At 46.4% G+C, this 23,855-nt stretch overlaps 1 protein-coding gene across 1 annotated transcript in view; it reads right to left on the reverse strand.

Annotated features, from left to right (window-relative positions):
• Positions 1-23,044, reverse strand: part of LOC119406340 (uncharacterized) — a 124,608-nt gene extending 101,564 nt beyond the window's left edge. Inside the window, exons 1-2 of the mRNA XM_037673080.2 lie at positions 22,977-23,044; positions 18,813-19,184 (exon numbers count right to left, since the gene is read on the reverse strand). Coding sequence (XP_037529008.2) covers positions 18,813-19,184; positions 22,977-23,023 — 419 coding nt within the window. The 5' untranslated portion in view covers positions 23,024-23,044. The remainder of the gene's footprint in view (positions 1-18,812; positions 19,185-22,976) is intronic.
• Between the last annotated feature and the right edge of the window lie 811 nt (positions 23,045-23,855).

Genomic DNA, 23,855 nt, shown 5'->3' on the forward strand with positions numbered 1-23,855 from the left:
AGAGTCAATTATTCGAAAACGGCGCGTACAAATGCGCACGTGATCAGCGCACCTTCGAGGGCCACATTTTTGTACGCTCGCGTGGCGACACGTTTTCCGTGTACGACGCCGCCACCGAAATCGGCGACATATAAAGGCTTCGCTTGAAGGAGGTCCGCAACGCCTTTTTAAGTAATCGTCTAATGGCTTCAAGCCTATTGCCTCACGAATGGATTGCCGTAAAAATTTTTAGAATCCGCCATGTACGAGCGGAGTTACAGAGACTTGCCGCACGCCTCAAGTGCATTCTCTCTCCTTTCGTACCAGCGAGCTCGCTGAAAGCTACGCAAGGAGGAGTAGAGCACTGCACGGGCCGGATTTTACGGCCCGGGCCCGGCCCGGGCCCGCTTTATGAAGCCCGAGCCCAGCCCGGACCCGTGGTTCCAAGCGCGGGCCCGGCCCGGGCCCGGGCGTACATGACCGAACCTAGCCCGAGCCCGGCCCCGGCCCGTGGTTCCAAGCCCGGGCCCGGCCCGGGCCCGGGCGTTCATTACTAAACTAATCCAGGGCGCGCTTGTTCATGACCAGACCCGACCCGGACGCACTAGAGGACATTAGTTGTTGATGATGATCATTAATGATGCCGTGCGCTTTGTAGCGGGCGATCGGACGGAAAATCCGGTGTGTACATGCATCGAAATGTTGCTTTGCCTGCGGTGGTAGCTCAGCGGTTAATCTGTTTCGCTGTTAAGTCCTAGGACGCGGGTGCGATTCCCGCGGCCACGGCGGCCGCAATTTGATGGGGGCGAAATGCAAGAACACCCGTCTGTATACTTATCTTTAGGTGCAGAGAACTCAAGGTGGTCGAAATTAATCCGGTGCCACTACGGCGTGCCTCGTAATCATATCGTGGTTTTGGCACGTAATACCAAGGAATATAAATGAAATGTACCGTATGTGTCAACCTAGAATAAAAGACCAAAATCTTTATTCCTCCCATGGGAACAACCGTGATCTGGCCCATTGTTAGTGCTGTTAGTGCGTACTTCATATATATATATATATATATATATATATATATATATATATATATATATATATATATATATATATATATATATATATATATACGTGATCTGGCGTGTTTATAAGAAAACCCACCACGATGTACTTGTTACTGTGACAAAGTCTGGTCCAGCAGACGAAACGTTAGTGAAAATATATAGTGCCAATCTATATCTATACTGGTGAAAAAAAATAGCACTTCAACTGTTTTTCTATTTTTATTGCTAAGCTTTACTAAGAGCCAGCTCTTTGCACGTGTCACTTCAGCTTGGCACAGTATACCTTAGACCATGCAATGCGTAACGTTCGCGTGTGCTCGAAGGCCCGACTTACCGAGTCCGGCCCGGCCCGCAGCGTCAAGCCTGGGCCCGGCCCAGGCCCACGGCTTCAAGCCCGGGCCCTGCCCGGACCCGGCTCAGGGCCACAGCCTCAAGCCCGGGCCCGCACTTTCACGCCCGAGCCCAGCCCGGGCCCGCCGAAAAACGCTTCGGACGGCCCGGCCCGGCCCGCGGGCCGGGCCGGGCCCGTGCAGTGCTCTAAGGAGGAGGTGACCAGGGTGCAAGAAGATGTGTCCCTTCGTCAGTGCGAGTCAGGACCCTGAGCACTTTCTTTTCATTTTTTATTCGAACGCGCGGATTACTTTCAGTGTGATCGCGAGCGCACGCGCAGCGGAACGTGGCGGCATCCCGTGGCGGCCACGGTAACTACGCAGCTCGCGATGCTCAAAATCAGCCAACGGCCGTGGACTTTGGGTATATGGCGTAGTAATTTGGGTATATGGCATCATTAGTAGAGAGAAGAGGGAGCGATTTCTAGCTGACTTTGAGAATTAACTGTAAATACCAGGCCGTGTGCTGCGCTATAATGTTTGGCTTGCGTGTTCTCAGGAGCCTCGACTACCGATCGGCAGCGTTTTCTGACCATGCTCAAAAAGTGTTCCAGGGCCCTTTTAAAAATAACTTAACAATAATGGAAACTCACAACAATAGTAAGGTACGAGTTACTACAACAAAATGACATGTGTCAGCCTACCTTCTTAATACAGCCGAATGTCATGCTGTGCTCTACGCAGACGGTGCAGGCAAGGGTGTCGACGAAGACGCCGCGAACGACTCCGGCCAGTCGTCGCGACAACGAAGCTGTCAAGAGTGGCCTGGCGTCCCGTCTGCTCAGGGAGTCGCTGGACGACAGCGCCGACCCGTGCCGAGACCTGCGCGCCCACGTGTGCACGGGGTACAACCAGGGCGAGCTTGGGGGACGACCTCTGGAGGAGCGAGCCGCACAAGACGTTGCGGACGCGGTCGAGGCCGCCTTCCGCGATGCCGTCGGCTCGACGTCCGGGCTCGTCGAGAAGCACTCGTCCCTGCGCAAGGCGGCGGCCTATTACTGGTCATGCATGGACGCGGTATGCGAACAGGCATGAGTAGTGCACGTAGTACACCGGGTAGTACACCAGGTGTACTACTTGGTGACTCAAGTTACCAAGTAGCGCACCAAGTAGTTGTCCACAAAGTAGTAGTACACCAAGTAGAACACCAAGTAGTACACAAGGTCATGCATTAAGTAACCACGTAGTACACCAAGTAACTGAATGTGCCAAGTAGTCCACCAAGGAGTTCACAATGCAGTGAGCCCAGCGGTACGTCTAGTAGTTCACCAAGTAGTTGTCCACCGAGTATAATGGCAGGTAGTGCACGAAGTAATGCACCAAGTAATGTACTAGGCAGTACTTGAAGTGGTACACCAAGCAGTACACCATAGTAGCCCCAAGTAGCACTAAGTATAACATCAAGTAGTAGACCTATACCAGGTAGCACCCAAGTAGTGCACCAGGTAGTGGATCAAGTAGTACATCAATAAGAAGCACCAATTAGTATCCTAAGTAGTAGCGCCTAGTACTGGCACCAAGCAGGACACCAAGTGGTAGCACCAAGTAGCAGCCCCTATTCGTACTTGCTTAGTTTGTGCCTATCGAATAACATAAATTTCGACAGCATCTTATACTCTGTAACGCTTGAAGGCGAAACCATGCTGCACACTCTGTAAAGCACTAGAATACACAATGGGAGACCAGACTTTCCTCAAGATATAACGATCCGCAGTGTGAAAGAAGCTCATTAAATTACCTCGACGCTCTCAGTCGAGCCGGGATTTGAACCAGGGCCCTTACGGTCATAAGACAAGTGTCATAAGCACTGAGCTATATACACACGCATGTAAAACATGAACTTGGTGTTCGTTCTGGGGTTCATGACCTCCTTAAGTGAAATTCCCTCTAAAAGACTGGGCGTGTACACACGGGCGCAAGAAAGAAGTCAAGACACCACAAACGCCGACTAACGACTGCAAAGGCGCACAACGGCAGAAAAGAAAGAAGGCACGAAAACTTATCTGCGCATGCGCATGCAATAGGCGAACCCATCAATCCGGTACGCGCGCGCGGTCTACGTGGAAGTAACTGTTAAGGCATTTGATTTCTTCTTTATGCAAGTTAATCGACGGTTGACTCACGCATGCGCTACCACTATTATAGAAATTCCATGCCTCAATCATTAGACGCGTTTCTTCATTTCTGTGCAGGTACAAAATTGCGCATTAATCGAATTTTGGCCCTGCACATACACTCTCGACAATGTAAAGATAGATTAGAAGGTGAGCCTCCGGTTAGCGATTTCATGTTCACATCGCAGGACCCCGAGAACCCATTGAACGTCAAGGCGCTAGCGGCCTTCTTCGAGCACAACGACTTGTCCCTGTCGTCTGACAGCGACAACGGTGGCTCCGCCGCGCCGCCCGACTTCCTGGACAAGGTGGTCGAGCTGCACCTGCGCTACGACCTCAGGCTGTTCTTCGAGCTGCGGGCGGACGCCTTCCCCGACCGCGGAGTTCGCTCCCTCCGAGTCGTCGCCGACCCCGACTTCGAGGAGTGGAAGGAGAAACGTCTCGCCATGCGCAACAGGAAGGAGCACGGCCCCCTCGTCCAGAACGCACTCGAGTCCTGCGGCGTCGGCAAGAATCGTGCTCCGGAGCTGGCCCGGCGCATATGGACTCTGGAAGACAAGCTCCTCGTCAAGGTGTTCACACGCAAAGTTGAATACGTGTATAAGATGAAGTGCCCTAGTTCTTGCCGGGCATTATGGCGAGACACAGATAAAAATGACGGGCACAAATTACGACGTAACCAACGCCGTCGATCCCTTCTGTTTTATAATAATTACTCTGGTTTAAAGGGCCTCTAAACCACCTCCGATAATTTTTTTAACATTTCAAGTAAACGCGTGCATCAAGTTCAGAATGTTGTCGCGATGAACATTGTCAAACACGGCAGCACTGCGAGCCGCGGGCGCGCCCCAAATTCTAAGAAACAATCCCTTCTACTCTCCAGGCATTTCAGTAATCCCCAGCGTTGGCCGTGACGTCAGCATTCACGTCTGGTCATATCGTCCACAAAAAGAACCTGTTTGTCTGCTCGCAGATACGCGCGCTAGCCGCTCTTCCTCCTCGCAAGGCGAGAAGGAGCGCTCGGCGAGGAGGAGAGACGACCCGGTGAACGTTGCATAGCGAAGGAAAGAGCGAAACGAGCGAGGGCCTCTTTTGTATCATCAAACGCGTGTAGCTCCGTCATCACAGCACCGTTTCGAAAAATTCTCGCGGCTGCGCGTTTGTTGAAGGCTCGTGCACAACTGCAACACCACAACTAAATTTCGACCTCTGGGTTGTTTAGGGACCCTTTAACGTCCCAAAACCACGATAGGATTATGACAGACACCGTAGTGAAGGGCTCCGGAAATTTCGACCCCCTGGAGTTCTTTAACGTGCTCCTAAATCTAAGCACACGGGCCTCTAGCAATTCGCCACCACGCATATGTGCCTGCCGCGGCCGGGATTCTATCCCGCGACGTTCGGGTCAGCAGTCAAGCACCATAACTGCCAGACCATTGCAGCGGGTCGCCTCTCTTATGTTTGTTTATGTCCTAATTTTCGTCCTGTCATTTATAGATAAAGCTGTATGCCAGGAAGACAGCAGAGTGCATCAAAAAGCCAAGTGGGGAGGCCGATGTCCTGTTTGGCATTAAGTGAAGAAAATGAAGCCGACCATACCACGTGATGAACAGATAACCGTTGGTCGGTTATGGCGACGGAATGGGTACCCAGAAATGGGAATTAAGCGCAGCAAAGGATGATAGAAATTTAGGTGGTGTGATGAACTTAGAAAACTTGCAGGCATAAAACTACTCGTACAAGACAGAGTAAATTGGAAACCATTGCCAGAGGCATTCGTCCTGCAGCGTACATCAAGATAGGCTCATGATGATCCTAACTAGGCGCTGTTCTGTCTTTGTCTGTATGTGCATGTCCCGATATGCGCCCCAATTTCGTAGGTGAAGCTGTAGCGCGTTTGCGAATGCGAGCATTATAAAACGTCGTCATAACGCTGGTCTCTCTCATGCACACCGCATACGTCGGTACCCAGATTAAGCGGGCTTTCAAATCAATTATATTCTGGGGTTTTACATGATAAAGCTGCTAAGAGAAACGTGGTAAATGAAAGGGGTTCGGTGCAAACTTTGATGTGCACTTGTGTTTGAAGATGGGGGTTTCAGGTTTCGCCCCAATCAAAATATGACCGATGTGGCCAGAATTTCGTCCCGTGATCGCGTCGCTGAGCCAACATGACAAGCTTACATTAACTTGTTACTTAAAAAGTCGGTAGAAGACATCGATTCTTTTGTCAGTATTTCGATGCGCCATTCGAGTGTTACGGTAAAGCTAGTCAGAATACCCTAGATATATAGTCTTACTAGTCTTTTTTGTATTATTAGTACATGGCACCCGTTTGCTTATGGCACAGAGCGGAAGCGAAGTCCAGGACTACGACGACTCCATCGAGGAGAGCTGGAAGACGTCGCTGGAGGCTCATTCCGGAGGCGCCTTCATGGCCGACTTCGAGCTCGACCTCGGCTCCGACGCCGCGACGTCCTTCAACGACATGCGCTCGCGACAGGGCGTCAGCGACGCCGGACGCGCCCTGTACGTCGCCTGGGAGGCGTGCCGGCGTCTCGTGAACGCGAGCACGCCGGCGCCCCGGAAGTCCTCGCGGTGCGTGGCCCTGACCTCCGTCGACTACGGTCACGTGGTGCGAGCGCCGTACTACTACTCGGCGCTTACGGCTGTAAAGCTGGCGAAGGTCAAGACCATGATAGGCGGCATCGTTCACGAGTTCGTGGCGAGCATCGACGCCACCAGGTGGCTGCCCGTCGGCATTCGGGAGGAGCTGAAGAACAGAACAGGCTAGTAGCATAGCGCGGGAAGACACACGGACAAAGAAGAGGTACGATACGAACACAGAGGGAACACAGAGCGCTTGTGTTCGTATCGTACCTCTTCTTTGTCCGTGTGTCTTCCCGCGCTATGCTACTAGCCTGTTCAAGATGTACCAACAAGCCCATATCGGTACCCTGCTCGGACTAGGCTCAGCTGAAAAAAAAAGACATGGAAGAATGCGAAGGTATAGGCTTTCATCAGTCTTGTAGAGAAAAAAAAATCACGATTAAGCTATCAGGGCGCAATCACAGGGCTACTAATATACGGACCACTATGTGCTACCATGCCATTTTTCATTGGAAGCAATGTGTATTCTGCGACTGAGACAGGAATCATAATTGATTTATACATTCCAAGCATTTTATCTTCAAAGAATCATCCATGATTAAGGAAATATCACAAAGCATTGCAAAAATGAACATTTCATGAAATGCTGAACAGAGGCAATAACATTTACAAAGTGGAGGATTTTGAATTATTCATCTCATAAATAGTTATCTGGGCTGCATAAGCCACATTTACATGAATGCACACCTTGATTGTGCATCATATTCCGCTGGCCTATCTCGCAGAGCTACACTCATCACGACAAATCGGACAGCACAATTTGCAGTGTGAACTATGTAGGTCCAACTGCACCCACCTTATATTTGAAATATAAATAATTGCGTGAACTAAATCACGGGTTGCAGGCCCTGAACTATATGTATGGTTTTGTCAACATTATAGGTTGTGACAATATTACACAGGCTTAGGTGTCCATATCTACTAGGAAAACATCAAGACTACTGGTCCATACTTCCTTATGCAGATGCAGGATGTGTACTTTGCAATAATTCTCTCTCTCACTTTTTGCACTTACCATCACTTGGTGAAACCTGTGACGGTGGTGTGGGCCTTCTTGTGGGTCTGCTTGGCGAAGCGGCTGTTGAAAAAGAAATAAATATGCTATAAAAGGCTGGCAAGCAGGTATTTTAATACCCTCACTTTGCATTGCACGTGTGAATACTGAGCAACAGACTTATGGAGCAATTTTCACATGTGCCTGAGAAAAACTACTAAGTGTTTTCATCTCTATGGAATGAGCTCAACAAAGAAAGCACTGAGTCTATGCATTGATGTAGAAAAAGAAAAGATATCTATACCACGCAACAAAGTTTTCTTGCAGGGAGGTTGGTTTGTTGTGAACTCATACCGAGCTCCACAAACACTAGAGGAGTAAGGACGGAAACAGGACAGAGTACAAACTATTTATACTGTGAGATGCCAAAAGCCATTTTCGCTGCTCTATCTCCCTGTTTCTTCATTTTGCGTTTGTGCAGCATGCTATCAGTTCATCCATACCATGTAAACAGTGCACTCAGACATTTTTACTGGCAAGCATGCAAAATGCTTCTCTATGAGTGCAAGCTAACAACATTTTTTTCCCCTAGAGTACATTTCCTGCATTTAAGGTTTACGTACAGCAATTGTTCTCATAGCACTGGTAATTGAAAAACAGCTGTGGCATTTCTACCTACTGTTCTAATTTCAGAGAACAATCTGCTCGAGTGTGCAGGTGTAGAATACAAAATAGTACCGCTCTTTGTTTTTATTTTTTGCAAGCTATTCGTGCAGTATTACAGTGGCACCACCAACCAAATATTCTGTACCCTTTCATTCCAAGCAGAAAAGTGAAACAGATCCTTGTTCGGTACACCTACCTTCCACACTAGGGGGGCAGTCTCAGCAGCAGGGACGGCAACTCGCTTGCAGTAAACTGATTGTCTGCAATTAAAGTACTCGAACTTAGTCACCCTACGGTGAAAAAACAGCTGGTAGAGTAAATACACTTGCAAGCTTTTAAAGGCATGGCACTAAGCTTAATAAATGTGCTTGCTTTTAATCTCCACTAAATTATAATTACAGATAATTACATATATCCCGACAATATTCTCTGAATTAAAACTTGATATATGAAACACAACTCGATCGAGTTCTTGTTTTTCCACTGCTTTTGCGAGTCGAAACGATATTGAAAGCTTATAAGGAATTATGGTGTGTAAAGGCTAAGCGCAAACAGCGCATTGAAAAAAAATACAGAAAAGTGAAAGGGTGGCGGTGGGGATGGGTCCAGATTAGAGAGGGAAAAAAAAAGTGGCCCCGCGCGATAAGCGCGGCCTGTTTCATGAACATCCAAAACCGAGCTTGGCCATGCCTTCGCCCGTTGGAAGCATCACGAGGGAGTAATGAAGAGATAAGCGAAACTGTTTCCGGGAGCTTCCCGAGAGCGAAAAGGGGCAGGTGGGTATCACGCTTGGTTCAAGGTCCCCCGTCGAGCAGCGCGGCAAGGTACGCCGAAGGGAAAGAATGCGGACAATTTACGGCGACAAAAATCCGAGCAGGCGGTCGGTGTGTAAACAGACACACAGATGAGGAACGCGGTGGTTTTCACTTGTGCAACACCGCAGCACACATTCGAATCTGAGGGCAGTGTCCCGAGTTCGCTACTGGGGCCTCCGCAATAACTTTGCGAGCGATACTTTCGTCGGCTGCGAGCACCACCCATAAACTACACGGACGTGATGTATACGCACGCATTAAAGCGCTTAAAAAAACAGCTGCAGCGAGCACAACAACTATCCCACTCCGTTAATGTTACTAGCACGCATAAGTTAAAGTAACACGTAACAAAACACCCTGAAGACACGGTTGCATGACACGGTAATCCGAATTGGTTAGATTTCATGAGATAGTAGAGGTAACGTCAGGCAGTGAGGCACGCACATATATACTAACGTGAGCAACCATAACTAGCGAACAGCTCCGCTTTTGAGAGGTGACGCGCGTCGAGCCACAAACTGCAGCCCGCCCACTAATTTTAACTTATTATCGTAACCATTTCTCAAACAGATAGCTGCAGCAACGAATGGCAGCAAGAAAATTCTCTGTTCATTCAGCAGTTTCAAATCATAACGGTCAACGACAGTCAAATCAAAACTTTGCGAACATCTTGGGAAATATATAATAGTGAACGTATAAATACCTGTGGTCAGCAGGGATTCTGAAGAAGTGTTCGCCTTCATTCCCCGAGGAATCGCACCACTTCACACCGCAATAAAGGTGCGACATCGCTGCTCCTCGCTGCGGTGGTAAAGTTTGCGTTTCTATGCGCTCTCGTGCTTGCGCGTCGTCTGCTTGTGCGCTGCGCAGGCGTGATGGCGGCGGTACCTAGCGGAGCCACGCACAGTCATGTTTACAAAACTTCTTTAAAACTTTGCCTTGTAATACTCGTGGCTGGTTATAGTTTAATGCAGAAGCACGTTTTTATTTACTACTGTGTACTACCGTGGCCGCGTTATTTTATTTTAATTAGGCTTACTGAGGCCTTCACTCCCCGCCCGTACCAGGTTCGCTGCAATCGTTTCGACGGTAGCGACGCCCCATGGCCCGGACTCCAAACTGCCATCATGCCTCGGGCCTGGCCTAGCTTCGATTCTAGGTGCATGCCTCAACCGTGTCGTAAGGAAACGAATGACTGTGCACCGAACATTGGCCGTTTCTAACTATCCTAGAATGCCTACTGCAAGTACAGTTAAGTGCCCAATACGCCGCAATTTTAGGGGCGAAGCTCCTTAAGGCGGCACCCGTTCGTCCCCGTCGTAGTACGTAACCAGTCTTAACGCTAGTACCAGATCTTGACCTCCAAGGTGGTGCCGGTGGGAGATTTCTCCTGTGCGTTGTTGAACAATAAAAAATTCGCAGCGTGCGCGTTAACTAAAAGCCGAATTCTTCTGTCTCTCATTCCCCATTAGCAGCCATTGGCATGTTCCAGTAGGAAACGTTAGTAGAAGTAGAAGTGTAAGTGTTAGCTAAAAGCCGACTTCTTCTGTCTCTCATTCCCATTAGCAGCCATTGTTTACCTCCAAGGTAGTGGCTGGTGAGATTTCTCCTGTGCGTGATTAAACAATAAAAATTTTGTTCAAAACGCCGTTGATTGATGAAATAAACCAACGAAAGACGCCAGATGTTTTCTAAAAAAACGCCAGATCTTTCTAAAGCAAAACGAAAAGACGCCAGCTGCTTAATGAAAGACGCCAGATGTTTTCTAAAGCAATGGTTTTCTAAACAATGAAAATTCACAGCGTACATGTAAAATTAAAGTAAGCTGCAAGTCGTCATAACTCTCATCGAACCTTTAGTATAAACGCGCCCGATCTCACGTCGGTGATGATGTACTGGGCAGAATTCACGGAAGATTCACGGTTTACCAATGAACCTCCGCAGCTTCGCCCACTCATCATCATTCACTCCGTGGATATGCTGTGATTTTTCCTTTTGCGAATCAGCGAAGGGCCCAATACGCGTCCGTAAGTGAACACGCGAGAATACGCAGCTGCCCACTTTGTTGACGGTTTTGCAGCTGATGACGATTAAATATGTCTGAGCGTTTTGTAATGGGTGGGTCTTTAAAACACCCATCTCGTTGCGCAATTCACATGTTTTGACGCCTGGCGCGATTCGTCGGTTCTGCCACGCAATATTACATGAGTAAAGGAGACTCCTCCCACTTCATGACATTCATATAGTGTTTCTTTTTCCTCAGCAGTTCCAAGAAATGGCGTGGCTGCGTGGTAGAACACCTGCTTGCCACGCAGCAGTTCTGGTTTTGATTCTCACTCGAACCGAAGATTTTTATTATTTGCCTTATTTGCATCTTTTTCGATTTTTCGGTCAATGATGATTTTTGGCTCACAACCAACGAACGCCGTCACCGGAATTTATGCGAAATGAGCTCTTTAACGCCATCGAGTTAATAATAATAATAATAATAATAATAATAATAATAATAATAATAATAATAATAATAATAATAATAATAATAATAATAATAATAATAACAACAATAATAATAATAATAATAATAATAATAATAATAATAATAATAATAATAAAAAGCCGGCAGATCCCACGCATTGTGGGAATCGATGTAATGCGAAGCAGCCAGCAAATAGCTGCATACATCGTCTTGTATGTCATTGAGGAAAATGCGTGTCATGGTTTACATGTTAACTCCTAATATTTATGTTCGTCACATTGTAACGTTGCGCAATACCAACTTCGGGGCAGATCAAGCTAGCGAAACGGCCGCCAGCGCACATGAGCGTGGCACGTAAGTCATGCTGTACATGACATGCGTGTCATGACTTTCACGTTAACTCGTGTTATTTATGTTCGTCACACAGTCACGTCACAAGATACCAATTTCGGTGTATATCAAGCTAGCAAAACGGCCGCCAGCGCACCATGAGCGTGGCACGTAAGTCATGCTGCACATGACATGCGTGTCATGATTTTTGTGTTAACTCGTGTTATTTATGTTCGTTACACAGTCACGTCACAAGATACCAATTTTGGTGTATATCAAGCTAGCGAAACGGCCGCCAGCGCACCATGAGCGTGGCACGTAAGTCATGCTGTACATGACATGCGTGTCATGATTTTCATGTTAACTCGTGGTATTTATGTTCCTCACACAGTCACGTCACAAGATGCCAATTTTGGTGTATATCAAGGTAGCGAAACGGCCGCCAGCGCACCATGAGCGTGGCACGTAAGTCATGCTGTACATGACATGCGTGTCATGATTTTCATGTTAACTCGTGGTATTTATGTTCGTTACACAGTCACGTCACAAGATACCAATTTTGGTGTATATCAAGCTAGCGAAACGGCCGCCAGCGCACCATGAGCGTGGCACGTAAGTCATGCTGTACATGACATGCGTGTCATGATTTTGATGTTAACTCGTGGTATTTATGTTCGTCACACAGTCACGTCACAAGATACCAATTTCGGTGTATATCAAGCTAGCGAAACGGCCGCCAGCGCACCATGAGCGTGGCACGTAAGTCATGCTGTACATGACATGCGTGTCATGATTTTGATGTTAACTCGTGGTATTTATGTTCGTTACACAGTCACGTCACAAGATACCAATTTTGGTGTATATCAAGCTAGCGAAACGGCCGCCAGCGCACCATGAGCGTGGCACGTAAGTCATGCTGTACATGACATGCGTGTCATGATTTTCATGTTAACTCGTGGTATTTATGTTCGTTACACAGTCACGTCACAAGATACCAATTTTGGTGTATATCAAGCTAGCGAAACGGCCGCCAGCGCACCATGAGCGTGGCACGTAAGTCATGCTGTACATGACATGCGTGTCATGATTTTGATGTTAACACGTGGTATTTATGTTCGTCACACAGTCACGTCACAAGATACCAATTTCGGTGTATATCAAGCTAGCGAAACGGCCGCCAGCGCACCATGAGCGTGGCACGTAAGTCATGCTGTACATGACATGCGTGTCATGATTTTCATGTTAACTCCTAATATTTATGTTCGTCACACAGTCACGTCACAAGATACCAATTTCGGTGTATATCAAGCTAGCAAAACGGCCGCCAGCGCACCATGAGCGTGGCACGTAAGTCATGCTGCACATGACATGCGTGTCATGATTTTTATGTTAACTCGTGTTATTTATGTTCGTCACACAGTCACGTCACAAGATGCCAATTTTGGTGTATATCAAGGTAGCGAAACGGCCGCCAGCGCACCATGAGCGTGGCACGTAAGTCATGCTGTACATGACATGCGTGTCATGATTTTCATGTTAACTCGTGGTATTTATGTTCGTTACACAGTCACGTCACAAGATACCGATTTTGGTGTATATCAAGCTAGCGAAACGGCCGCCAGCGCACCATGCGCGTGGCACGTAAGTCATGCTGCACATGACATGCGTGTCATGATTTTTATGTTAACTCGTGTTATTTATGTTCGTCACACAGTCACGTCACAAGATACCAATTTTGGTGTATATCAAGCTAGCGAAACGGCCGCCAGCGCACCATGAGCGTGGCACGTAAGTCATGCTGTACATGACATGCGTGTCATGATTTTCATATTAACTCGTGGTATTTATGTTCGTTACACAGTCACGTCACAAGATGCCAATTTTGGTGTATATCAAGCTAGCGAAACGGCCGACAGCGCACCATGAGCGTGGCACGTAAGTCATGCTGTACATGACATGCGTGTCATGATTTTCATGTTAACTCCTAATATTTATGTTCGTCACACAGTCACGTCACAAGATACCAATTTCGGTGTATATCAAGCTAGCGAAACGGCCGCCAGCGCACCATGAGCGTGGCACGTAAGTCATGCTGTACATGACATGCGTGTCATGATTTTCATGTTAACTCGTGGTATTTATGTTCGTTACACAGTCACGTCACAAGATGCCAATTTTGGTGTATATCAAGCTAGCGAAACGGTCGCCAGCGCACCATGAGCGTGGCACGTAAGTCATGCTGTACATGACATGCGTGTCATGATTTTCATGTTAACTCCTAATATTTATGTTCGTCACACAGTCACGTCACAAGATACCAATTTCGGTGTATATCAAGCTAGCAAAACGGCCGCCAGCGCACCATGAGCGTGGCACGTAAGTCATGCTGCACATGACATGCGTGTCATGATTTTTATGTTAACTCGTGTTATTTATGTTCGTCACACAGTCACGTCACAAGATGCCAATTTTGGTGTATATCAAGGTAGCGAAACGGCCGCCAGCGCACCATGAGCGTGGCACGTAAGTCATGCTGTACATGACATGCGTGTCATGATTTTCATGTTAACTCGTGGTATTTATGTTCGTTACACAGTCACGTCACAGGATACCAATTTTGGTGTATATCAAGCTAGCGAAACGGCCGCCAGCGCACCATGAGCGTGGCACGTAAGTCATGCTGGTACATGACATGCGTGTCATGATTTTCATGTTAACTACTGTGTTATTTATGTTCGTTACGCAGTCACGTCACGCAATACCAATTTCGGGGTAGATCAAGCTAGCGAAACGGCCGCCAGCGCACCATGAGCGTGGCACGTAAGTCATGCTGCACATGACATGCGTGTCATGATTTTTATGTTAACTCGTGGTATTTATGTTCGTTACACAGTCACGTCACAAGATACCAATTTTGGTGTATATCAAGGTAGCGAAACGGCCGCCAGCGCACCATGAGCGTGGCACGTAAGTCATGCTGTACATGACATGCGTGTCACGATTTTCATGTTAACTCCTAATATTTATGTTCGTCACACAGTCACGTCACAAGATACCAATTTCGGTGTATATCAAGCTAGCGAAACGGCCGCCAGCGCACCATGAGCGTGGCACGTAAGTCATGCTGTACATGACATGCGTGTCATGATTTTCATGTTAACTCGTGGTATTTATGTTCGTTACACAGTCACGTCACAAGATGCCAATTTTGGTGTATATCAAGCTAGCGAAACGGCCGCCAGCGCACCATGAGCGTGGCACGTAAGTCATGCTGTACATGACATGCGTGTCATGATTTTCATGTTAACTCCTAATATTTATGTTCGCCACACAGTCACGTCACAAGATACCAATTTTGGTGTATATCAAGCTAGCGAAACGGCCGCCAGCGCACCATGAGCGTGGCACGTAAGTCATGCTGTACATGACATGCGTGTCATGATTTTCATGTTAACTCGTGGTATTTATGTTCCTCACACAGTCACGTCACAAGATGCCAATTTTGGTGTATATCAAGGTAGCGAAACGGCCGCCAGCGCACCATGAGCGTGGCACGTAAGTCATGCTGTACATGACATGCGTGTCATGATTTTCATGTTAACTCGTGGTATTTATGTTCGTTACACAGTCACGTCACAAGATACCAATTTTGGTGTATATCAAGCTAGCGAAACGGCCGCCAGCGCACCATGAGCGTGGCACGTAAGTCATGCTGTACATGACATGCGTGTCATGATTTTGATGTTAACTCGTGGTATTTATGTTCGTCACACAGTCACGTCACAAGATACCAATTTCGGTGTATATCAAGCTAGCAAAACGGCCGCCAGCGCACCATGAGCGTGGCACGTAAGTCATGCTGTACATGACATGCGTGTCATGATTTTGATGTTAACTCGTGGTATTTATGTTCGTTACACAGTCACGTCACAAGATACCAATTTTGGTGTATATCAAGCTAGCGAAACGGCCGCCAGCGCACCATGAGCGTGGCACGTAAGTCATGCTGTACATGACATGCGTGTCATGATTTTCATGTTAACTCGTGGTATTTATGTTCGTTACACAGTCACGTCACAAGATACCAATTTTGGTGTATATCAAGCTAGCGAAACGGCCGCCAGCGCACCATGAGCGTGGCACGTAAGTCATGCTGTACATGACATGCGTGTCATGATTTTGATGTTAACTCGTGGTATTTATGTTCGTCACACAGTCACGTCACAAGATACCAATTTCGGTGTATATCAAGCTAGCGAAACGGCCGCCAGCGCACCATGAGCGTGGCACGTAAGTCATGCTGTACATGACATGCGTGTCATGATTTTCATGTTAACTCCTAATATTTATGTTCGTCACACAGTCACGTCACAAGATACCAATTTCGGTGTATATCAAGCTAGCAAAACGGCCGCCAGCGCACCATGAGCGTGGCACGTAAGTCATGCTGCACATGACATGCGTGTCATGATTTTTATGTTAACTCGTGTTATTTATGTTCGTCACACAGTCACGTCACAAGATGCCAATTTTGGTGTATATCAAGGTAGCGAAACGGCCGCCAGCGCACCATGAGCGTGGCACGTAAGTCATGCTGTACATGACATGCGTGTCATGATTTTCATGTTAACTCGTGGTATTTATGTTCGTTACACAGTCACGTCACAAGATACCGATTTTGGTGTATATCAAGCTAGCGAAACGGCCGCCAGCGCACCATGCGCGTGGCACGTAAGTCATGCTGCACATGACATGCGTGTCATGATTTTTATGTTAACTCGTGTTATTTATGTTCGTCACACAGTCACGTCACAAGATACCAATTTTGGTGTATATCAAGCTAGCGAAACGGCCGCCAGCGCACCATGAGCGTGGCACGTAAGTCATGCTGTACATGACATGCGTGTCATGATTTTCATATTAACTCGTGGTATTTATGTTCGTTACACAGTCACGTCACAAGATGCCAATTTTGGTGTATATCAAGCTAGCGAAACGGCCGACAGCGCACCATGAGCGTGGCACGTAAGTCATGCTGTACATGACATGCGTGTCATGATTTTCATGTTAACTCCTAATATTTATGTTCGTCACACAGTCACGTCACAAGATACCAATTTCGGTTATATCAAGCTAGCGAAACGGCCGCCAGCGCACCATGAGCGTGGCACGTAAGTCATGCTGTACATGACATGCGTGTCATGATTTTCATGTTAACTCGTGGTATTTATGTTCGTTACACAGTCACGTCACAAGATGCCAATTTTGGTGTATATCAAGCTAGCGAAACGGTCGCCAGCGCACCATGAGCGTGGCACGTAAGTCATGCTGTACATGACATGCGTGTCATGATTTTCATGTTAACTCCTAATATTTATGTTCGTCACACAGTCACGTCACAAGATACCAATTTCGGTGTATATCAAGCTAGCAAAACGGCCGCCAGCGCACCATGAGCGTGGCACGTAAGTCATGCTGCACATGACATGCGTGTCATGATTTTTATGTTAACTCGTGTTATTTATGTTCGTCACACAGTCACGTCACAAGATGCCAATTTTGGTGTATATCAAGGTAGCGAAACGGCCGCCAGCGCACCATGAGCGTGGCACGTAAGTCATGCTGTACATGACATGCGTGTCATGATTTTCATGTTAACTCGTGGTATTTATGTTCGTTACACAGTCACGTCACAAGATACCAATTTTGGTGTATATCAAGCTAGCGAAACGGCCGCCAGCGCACCATGAGCGTGGCACGTAAGTCATGCTGGTACATGACATGCGTGTCATGATTTTCATGTTAACTACTGTGTTATTTATGTTCGTTACGCAGTCACGTCACGCAATACCAATTTCGGGGTAGATCAAGCTAGCGAAACGGCCGCCAGCGCACCATGAGCGTGGCACGTAAGTCATGCTGCACATGACATGCGTGTCATGATTTTTATGTTAACTCGTGTTATTTATGTTCGTCACACAGTTACGTCACAAGATGCCAATTTTGGTGTATATCAAGCTAGCGAAACGGCCGCCAGCGCACCATGAGCGTGGCACGTAAGTCATGCTGTACATGACATGCGTGTCATGATTTTCATGTTAACTCGTGGTATTTATGTTCGTTACACAGTCACGTCACAAGATACCAATTTTGGTGTATATCAAGGTAGCGAAACGGCCGCCAGCGCACCATGAGCGTGGCACGTAAGTCATGCTGTACATGACATGCGTGTCACGATTTTCATGTTAACTCCTAATATTTATGTTCGTCACACAGTCACGTCACAAGATACCAATTTCGGTGTATATCAAGCTAGCGAAACGGCCGCCAGCGCACCATGAGCGTGGCACGTAAGTCATGCTGTACATGACATGCGTGTCATGATTTTCATGTTAACTCGTGGTATTTATGTTCGTTACACAGTCACGTCACAAGATGCCAATTTTGGTGTATATCAAGCTAGCGAAACGGCCGCCAGCGCACCATGAGCGTGGCACGTAAGTCATGCTGTACATGACATGCGTGTCATGATTTTGATCTTAACTCGTGTGTTATTTATGTTCGTCACGCAGTCACGTCACGCAATACCAATTTCGGGGTAGATCAAGCTAGCGAAACGGCCGCCAGCGCTCCATGAGCGTGGCATGTAAATTATGCTGTACATGACATGCGTGTCATGATTTTCATGTTATGACTTGTCAATTATGTTCGCCATACAGTCATGTTAGCCCATAGAAATTTTGGTGTACATTCGATTAACCAAGCGACCAGGAGAGCACAAAGTCGTAGGCGGGTAGATAGATAGATAGATAGATAGATAGATAGATAGATAGATAGATAGATAGATAGATAGATAGATAGATAGATAGATAGATAGATAGATAGATAGATAGATACGCTCAAAGTCGCAGAAGTTCGCTAAGAAATGCTTCGCATTTAATAATAATAATAATAATAATAATAATAATAATAATAATAATAATAATAATAATATTAATCTAGGGTTTTACGTCCCAAAACCATGATAGCATTATGAAGGACGATGTAGTGGAGGGCTCCAGAAATTTCGACCATCTGGGATTCTTGAACGCGCACCGTAGAACGCACTAGATATCTGAAATAAGAATTGTACGCTTGCTTGGTTCATCTGGGCTCCGCCAGATGGCGCCACCAAACCAGCCTGCCACGCTTACGGCTACGGTATCCGGTATAACTAGGGTATCCGCTACAACTTCTACCACCCTAGGTATAACGCTAACGCAAATAAGTTTGCTGACGAACTAAAACACTGAATTGTTTCTGTCGCTCTGCGTACCTTCCGACGAACTGTTTGACAATTCCACCGCTCCAGGCTACCCGCTCGGCTTCCTCGTGCTTGATTTCGGCCACGTTGATGGCGACGCGGGCCATAGCCCTCAACAAGACCGAGCCCAGGAGTCCGTAGTTGACCGCCGGCGGGCTACGCTCGTCGAACATGGGCGGGAGCATGGAGGCCGCCGGAAGGGCGACCCTGTTCTGCGATGCCACGTACGTCGGCTCGGACTGGGGCTGCTCGACGTAGGCGAACCGTGTGTGTACGTCGTGGTCGTCGTGAAGAGACTCCAGGAATCTGCGCATGCGCTCCTGTCTCGCGGTCAAATAGTCGGCCGCGAAGACGCCCGTTGCGGTCGGGTAGCCCTTGTAGAACCTGCAAATCAGGAACGAAAAAAAAAGGCTACACCTTTTAAAGCAACTCACTTTGAAACAGGAAAGAAACTCTTTAAACCTAGCGTATTTGTTTTGTTGCATTCAGTCGGTAGATTTGAGGAACATTCAGGCCTTCGATATCAGTGGGTGGCGTATGTGTTCCAAGAATCCCGAGGCGCTAGGTCACGCATGAGCTGTATGTCGAACTCCCGCCTGTCAAAACATCGATGTTGTGTTTCCAATAAGACCATATTAGACATTTATTTATTAACAGCGAATGTGTTTAAGCTCGCCGTAATTTGTCTGTCGAAACAGAAATGATCATCGTGCATGAACCGGCACGCGCTCTCTACATCCTCTTCTTCATCTTCGTCCTCTTCTGTTTCGATCCCCGAACACGTGCGCCGATTTCTGCGGCGTGGCCTTTAATAACACTGATGGGTGAGAGAATGAGTACGGAGAGAGAGAAACAGAGAAAGAGAGAGAAAGAAAGAAATAGAAAGAAAGAGAAATTTTCGGCGAGAAAATAGTCCATACGAGGCGGGATTCGAACCCGCGTATCCTCGATCCTAAGGCGAGCGCCCGAACCACTCGGCTATCCAGGCACGCGAGCGGAGCTTAGCATAGCCTTGTATAGTATAGTGTAGCAAGGGTGTGAGAAAGAGATAGAAAGAAAGAGTGACAGATAGGGAGAAAAGGATAGACAGAACGAGGAAGCAAGTGAGAAATAGAGAGAGACAAAGAAAGAAAGGGATGAACGAGGAAGAAAGATAGAAAGAGCGAGAAAGAGAAAGAAATAGAGATAAACGAATAAAAAGGACATACAAAAAACAGAGAGAAGAAGAAAGAGAGAGAGGAAGAAAGACAGAGAAAATTTGAGAAACTTAGTAAAACAGCAAGAGCCAGGACTACATAGATGCACATTAGCTCTCCTGTCTCTTTGGCATTGCGCCTCCAGTGCAAGCTACGCTATTTTTTTTACATAATTTATTTGTGCTTACTGCAGTCGCATACATCTCTATGACATCGATTATCATATTACAAAAATAACAAATCATATTACAAAATAACAAAACTACAAATGGTCCACACTGCTACAGCCATTAAACGGCTGTTGAAAATTAGTCTACTTATCGGATATCCTCAACATTTCCAGGCAAAACATTCGAGCACTGAATGGTGTTAGCAGGGTGTGTCCAGATAAGATCGAACGCGAGGTCCTGGTCACCATTCCCGATTTTGATGAAATTTACTGTAGGTCTAGGCATTACACCCAGAACAACGGTTTCGAAGTCAGTTTTGCGAAAAAAAATTTTGTTCGCCTGAAAAAAAAATATACAAATTTTGGCCGCAAAAAACACTTTTCCGCCAATTTCGCGATTTACGAATTTTGAGCGCACCTAGGAAAAAAACGGTGCACTTCTCGGTCACAATATTTATCGCCCTCGAAGAACAAGTGAAATATAACCTTATGAGCCTATTATTTTCCTTGCTTGTCGAAGCACTTTTGAAGAAAAAAATCGCAAACTTGGCAAATCGCACAAAATACTTGTATTTGAGGAATTTATTGCTGCAAACAAGTTAAAGTGAGGGTAATAAATATCTGTACATATTAACTTTGGTACTTTCGCTCTCTTTTAAAATAATTTGCGTGGCTTTATCACGCTTCATTTTACTCGATAAGTGGGCTGAAACGTATGTGATTTATCAAAAACGCCGAACTTTGAAAATAGTTTTCTCAAAAAGGCCATTTTTAATTTTTTTTAAAATCCCTGTGATTGAAGTCAAGGACGTCATCTATCTTTCTGCATAAAAAAACGTTGCATTATTTTGGTTGCTAACAAGTTATAGAGCGTCAAATGTGCCATGTCAGCCTAACGGCCGTGTCGTTCGTTATGTGTTGAAACTCGGATATAAGTTGTTCAAAATACTTGTACGTGACATAATCACAAATAAGTACCTCCACACCAACAAATGCGAAGCCGGGTTTGATGGTTAAGCAAGCTTTGTCTTCCGATCAGCCTCTTGATACACCCGCGGTAGCGGCCGCTCGATGCTGCGGGCGCTCTCATTACATGAGTGCCGCTTCGACTGAGAATAAGCTACGCTTACGCGCCAAACTACGCTCAGAGGACGAACGAGAGAAGGAATGCATCAATGTGAATGTTAAAGGCTGTTAAGTGCCAACAAAAGCCATATTATACAACGAAAACTCTGCTGATAATTTCTCAGTGAGCGCCTCCAGTAGTGCGCTCATGTATTTTTTCCCTCCTGTTATGCCCGCAGCCGCAAAATATCGTGATAAACGTTCGGCTTGCGTTGAAAATATCTGTGGACGCAATACAGTATTGTAAAAGCGGTGCTTTAATGAAGCAAAGGACTTGCACTCACTTCTTTGCACAGCCGGCTCACACAAGTGTTCTGCCACGAGATAGAGAACAACTGCAATTTGAGCTGTTCGACCGTCGGAAGCACGTGTGAGGCATTTCTTTAGATGTAAATGGCTTGCTTTTATGTCATATATTGCTGATTGAGTGAACCTAATTATCTTTAGGCCAGCCGAAGAGGGAAAGCAACACATCAGCGCTCTACTGGAGGCGCTCACTGCAAGATTACCAGCAGAGCTTTTGTTGTATAATATGGCTTTTGTTGGCGCTTAACAACCTTTAAATTTCACAGTGATGCATTCCTTCTCTCGTTCGTCCTCTGAGCGTAGTTTGGCCCGCAAATGGAGCTCATTCGCAGCGCCCGCAGCATCGAGCGGCCGCTACCGCGGGTGTATCATGAGGCTGATCGGAAGACAAAGCTTGCTTAACCATGAAACCCGGCTTCGCATTTGTTGGTGTGGAGGTACTTATTTGTGATTATGTCACGTACAAGTATTTTGAACAACTTATATCCGGGTTTCAGCACATAACGAACGACGCGGCCGCTAGGCTGACTTGGTCACATTTGACGCATTATAACTTGTTAGCAACCAAAATAATGCAACGTTTTTTTATGCAAAAAGATAGATGGCGTCCTTGACTTCAATCAGAGGGATTAAAAAAAAAATTAAAAATGGCCTTTTTGAGAAAACTATTTTCAAAGTTCGGCGTTTTTGATAAATCACTTACGTTTCAGCCCACTTATCGAGTAAAATGAAGCGTGATAAAAGCACGCAAATTATTTTAAAAGAGAGCGAAAGTACCAAAGTTAATATGTACAGATTTTTATTATCCTCACTTTAACTTGTTTGCAGCAATAAATTCCTCAAATACAGGTACTTTGTCTGATTTGCCAAGTTCGCAATTTTTTTCTTCAAAAGTGCTTCGACAAGCAAGGAAAATAATAGGCTCATAAGATTATATTTCACTTGTTCTTCGAGGACGATAAATATTGTGACCGAGAAGTGTACCGTTTTTTCCCTAGGTGCGCTCAAAATTCATAAATCGCGAAATTGGCGGAAAAGTGTTTTTTGCGGCCAAAATTTGTATATTTTTTTTTCAGGCGAACAAAATTTTTTTTCGCAAAACTAACTTCGAAACCGTTGTTCTGGGTGTAATGCCTAGACCTACAGTAAATTTCATCAAAATCGGGAATGGTGACCAGGACCTCGTGTTTGATCTTATCTGGAAACACCCAGCACTGAACCTACTGACTAGATATTCGTTGGAGCAGAGTACCTAAGGCGCTAGTAATGCACTCAGCTTGAAATTGCACGTTAAGTGCCTGTTTCAGGCTTGCCCTGACATCTCATTATATTTTCCTTACCGAGGGTTGCAAAAAGTCACGTGCTTGATTAGGGACCCACCTGTCCAATCCAGTCCAGTGGTCTAGTCGAGGGGCGTATCCCAGCATCCACCGCACGCGGCGGACTCTGTTCTTCACTAGGGTAGCGCTTGTGTTCGTATCGTACCTCTTCTTTGTCCGTGTGTCTTCCCGCGCTATGCTACTAGCCTAGTCCGAGCGGCCTCCAATTTTCCAAGGAGGGCAGCAGCGCGGAGCAGATGCAAGAAACGCCAAAAAAGTGGGCAAAGAAAACGCAGCTCTGTGCACACCCTTCGCACCAAAAAGAAGCTGCTAACACTTCACTCACGAAGTGAAAGGTACCGCAAGGCAGTCGGTCAGATGAAAAAAAGGGACGAGGCGAGGCGAGTAACGCAGCAGGAGGTTTTAAACAAGCTTGAACCGGATTTGTCAAAGGACCTTTTTTGAACTGCTTAAAGCACGAATCAGGCTTGGTACATTCCCCCCCCCCCCCAAAAAAAAAAAAAACATTGGTCCAAATGGATGAAACAATTCACTCTCAATTCACGCTTCCTCAGAGAAATGCTTCACTTGCCACATGTGCGGACACTCAGGTGCTGGCTGGCAGACATCCCAATGACACCTGGTATCATTCCAGGTGCCATGGATGCAATAGAATCAATCATTAAAGCTTGGCCTCTGCAAGACAAAGCATGCTGTCTTTTATTCGATTAAATAGCCTTGAAAAGACATTTGATGTACGATCAATCAAAAGATATAGTGATTGGCTACACATATGATGGAAACACAAGGACTTCTCGTGTGGCAAATGCAGCCATTCTAATGGCTGTGTCTGGCATATCGAGAATTTGGATGCAGCCAGTAGCCTTTGCAGTGTCCCGCAATGCAACGTCAGCTCTTGCAATGCACAAGCTGCTATTAG

Source organism: Rhipicephalus sanguineus, chromosome 10 (genome assembly GCF_013339695.2).
Source record: "Rhipicephalus sanguineus isolate Rsan-2018 chromosome 10, BIME_Rsan_1.4, whole genome shotgun sequence".
In the NCBI taxonomy this organism is placed as follows: domain Eukaryota; kingdom Metazoa; phylum Arthropoda; class Arachnida; order Ixodida; family Ixodidae; genus Rhipicephalus; species Rhipicephalus sanguineus.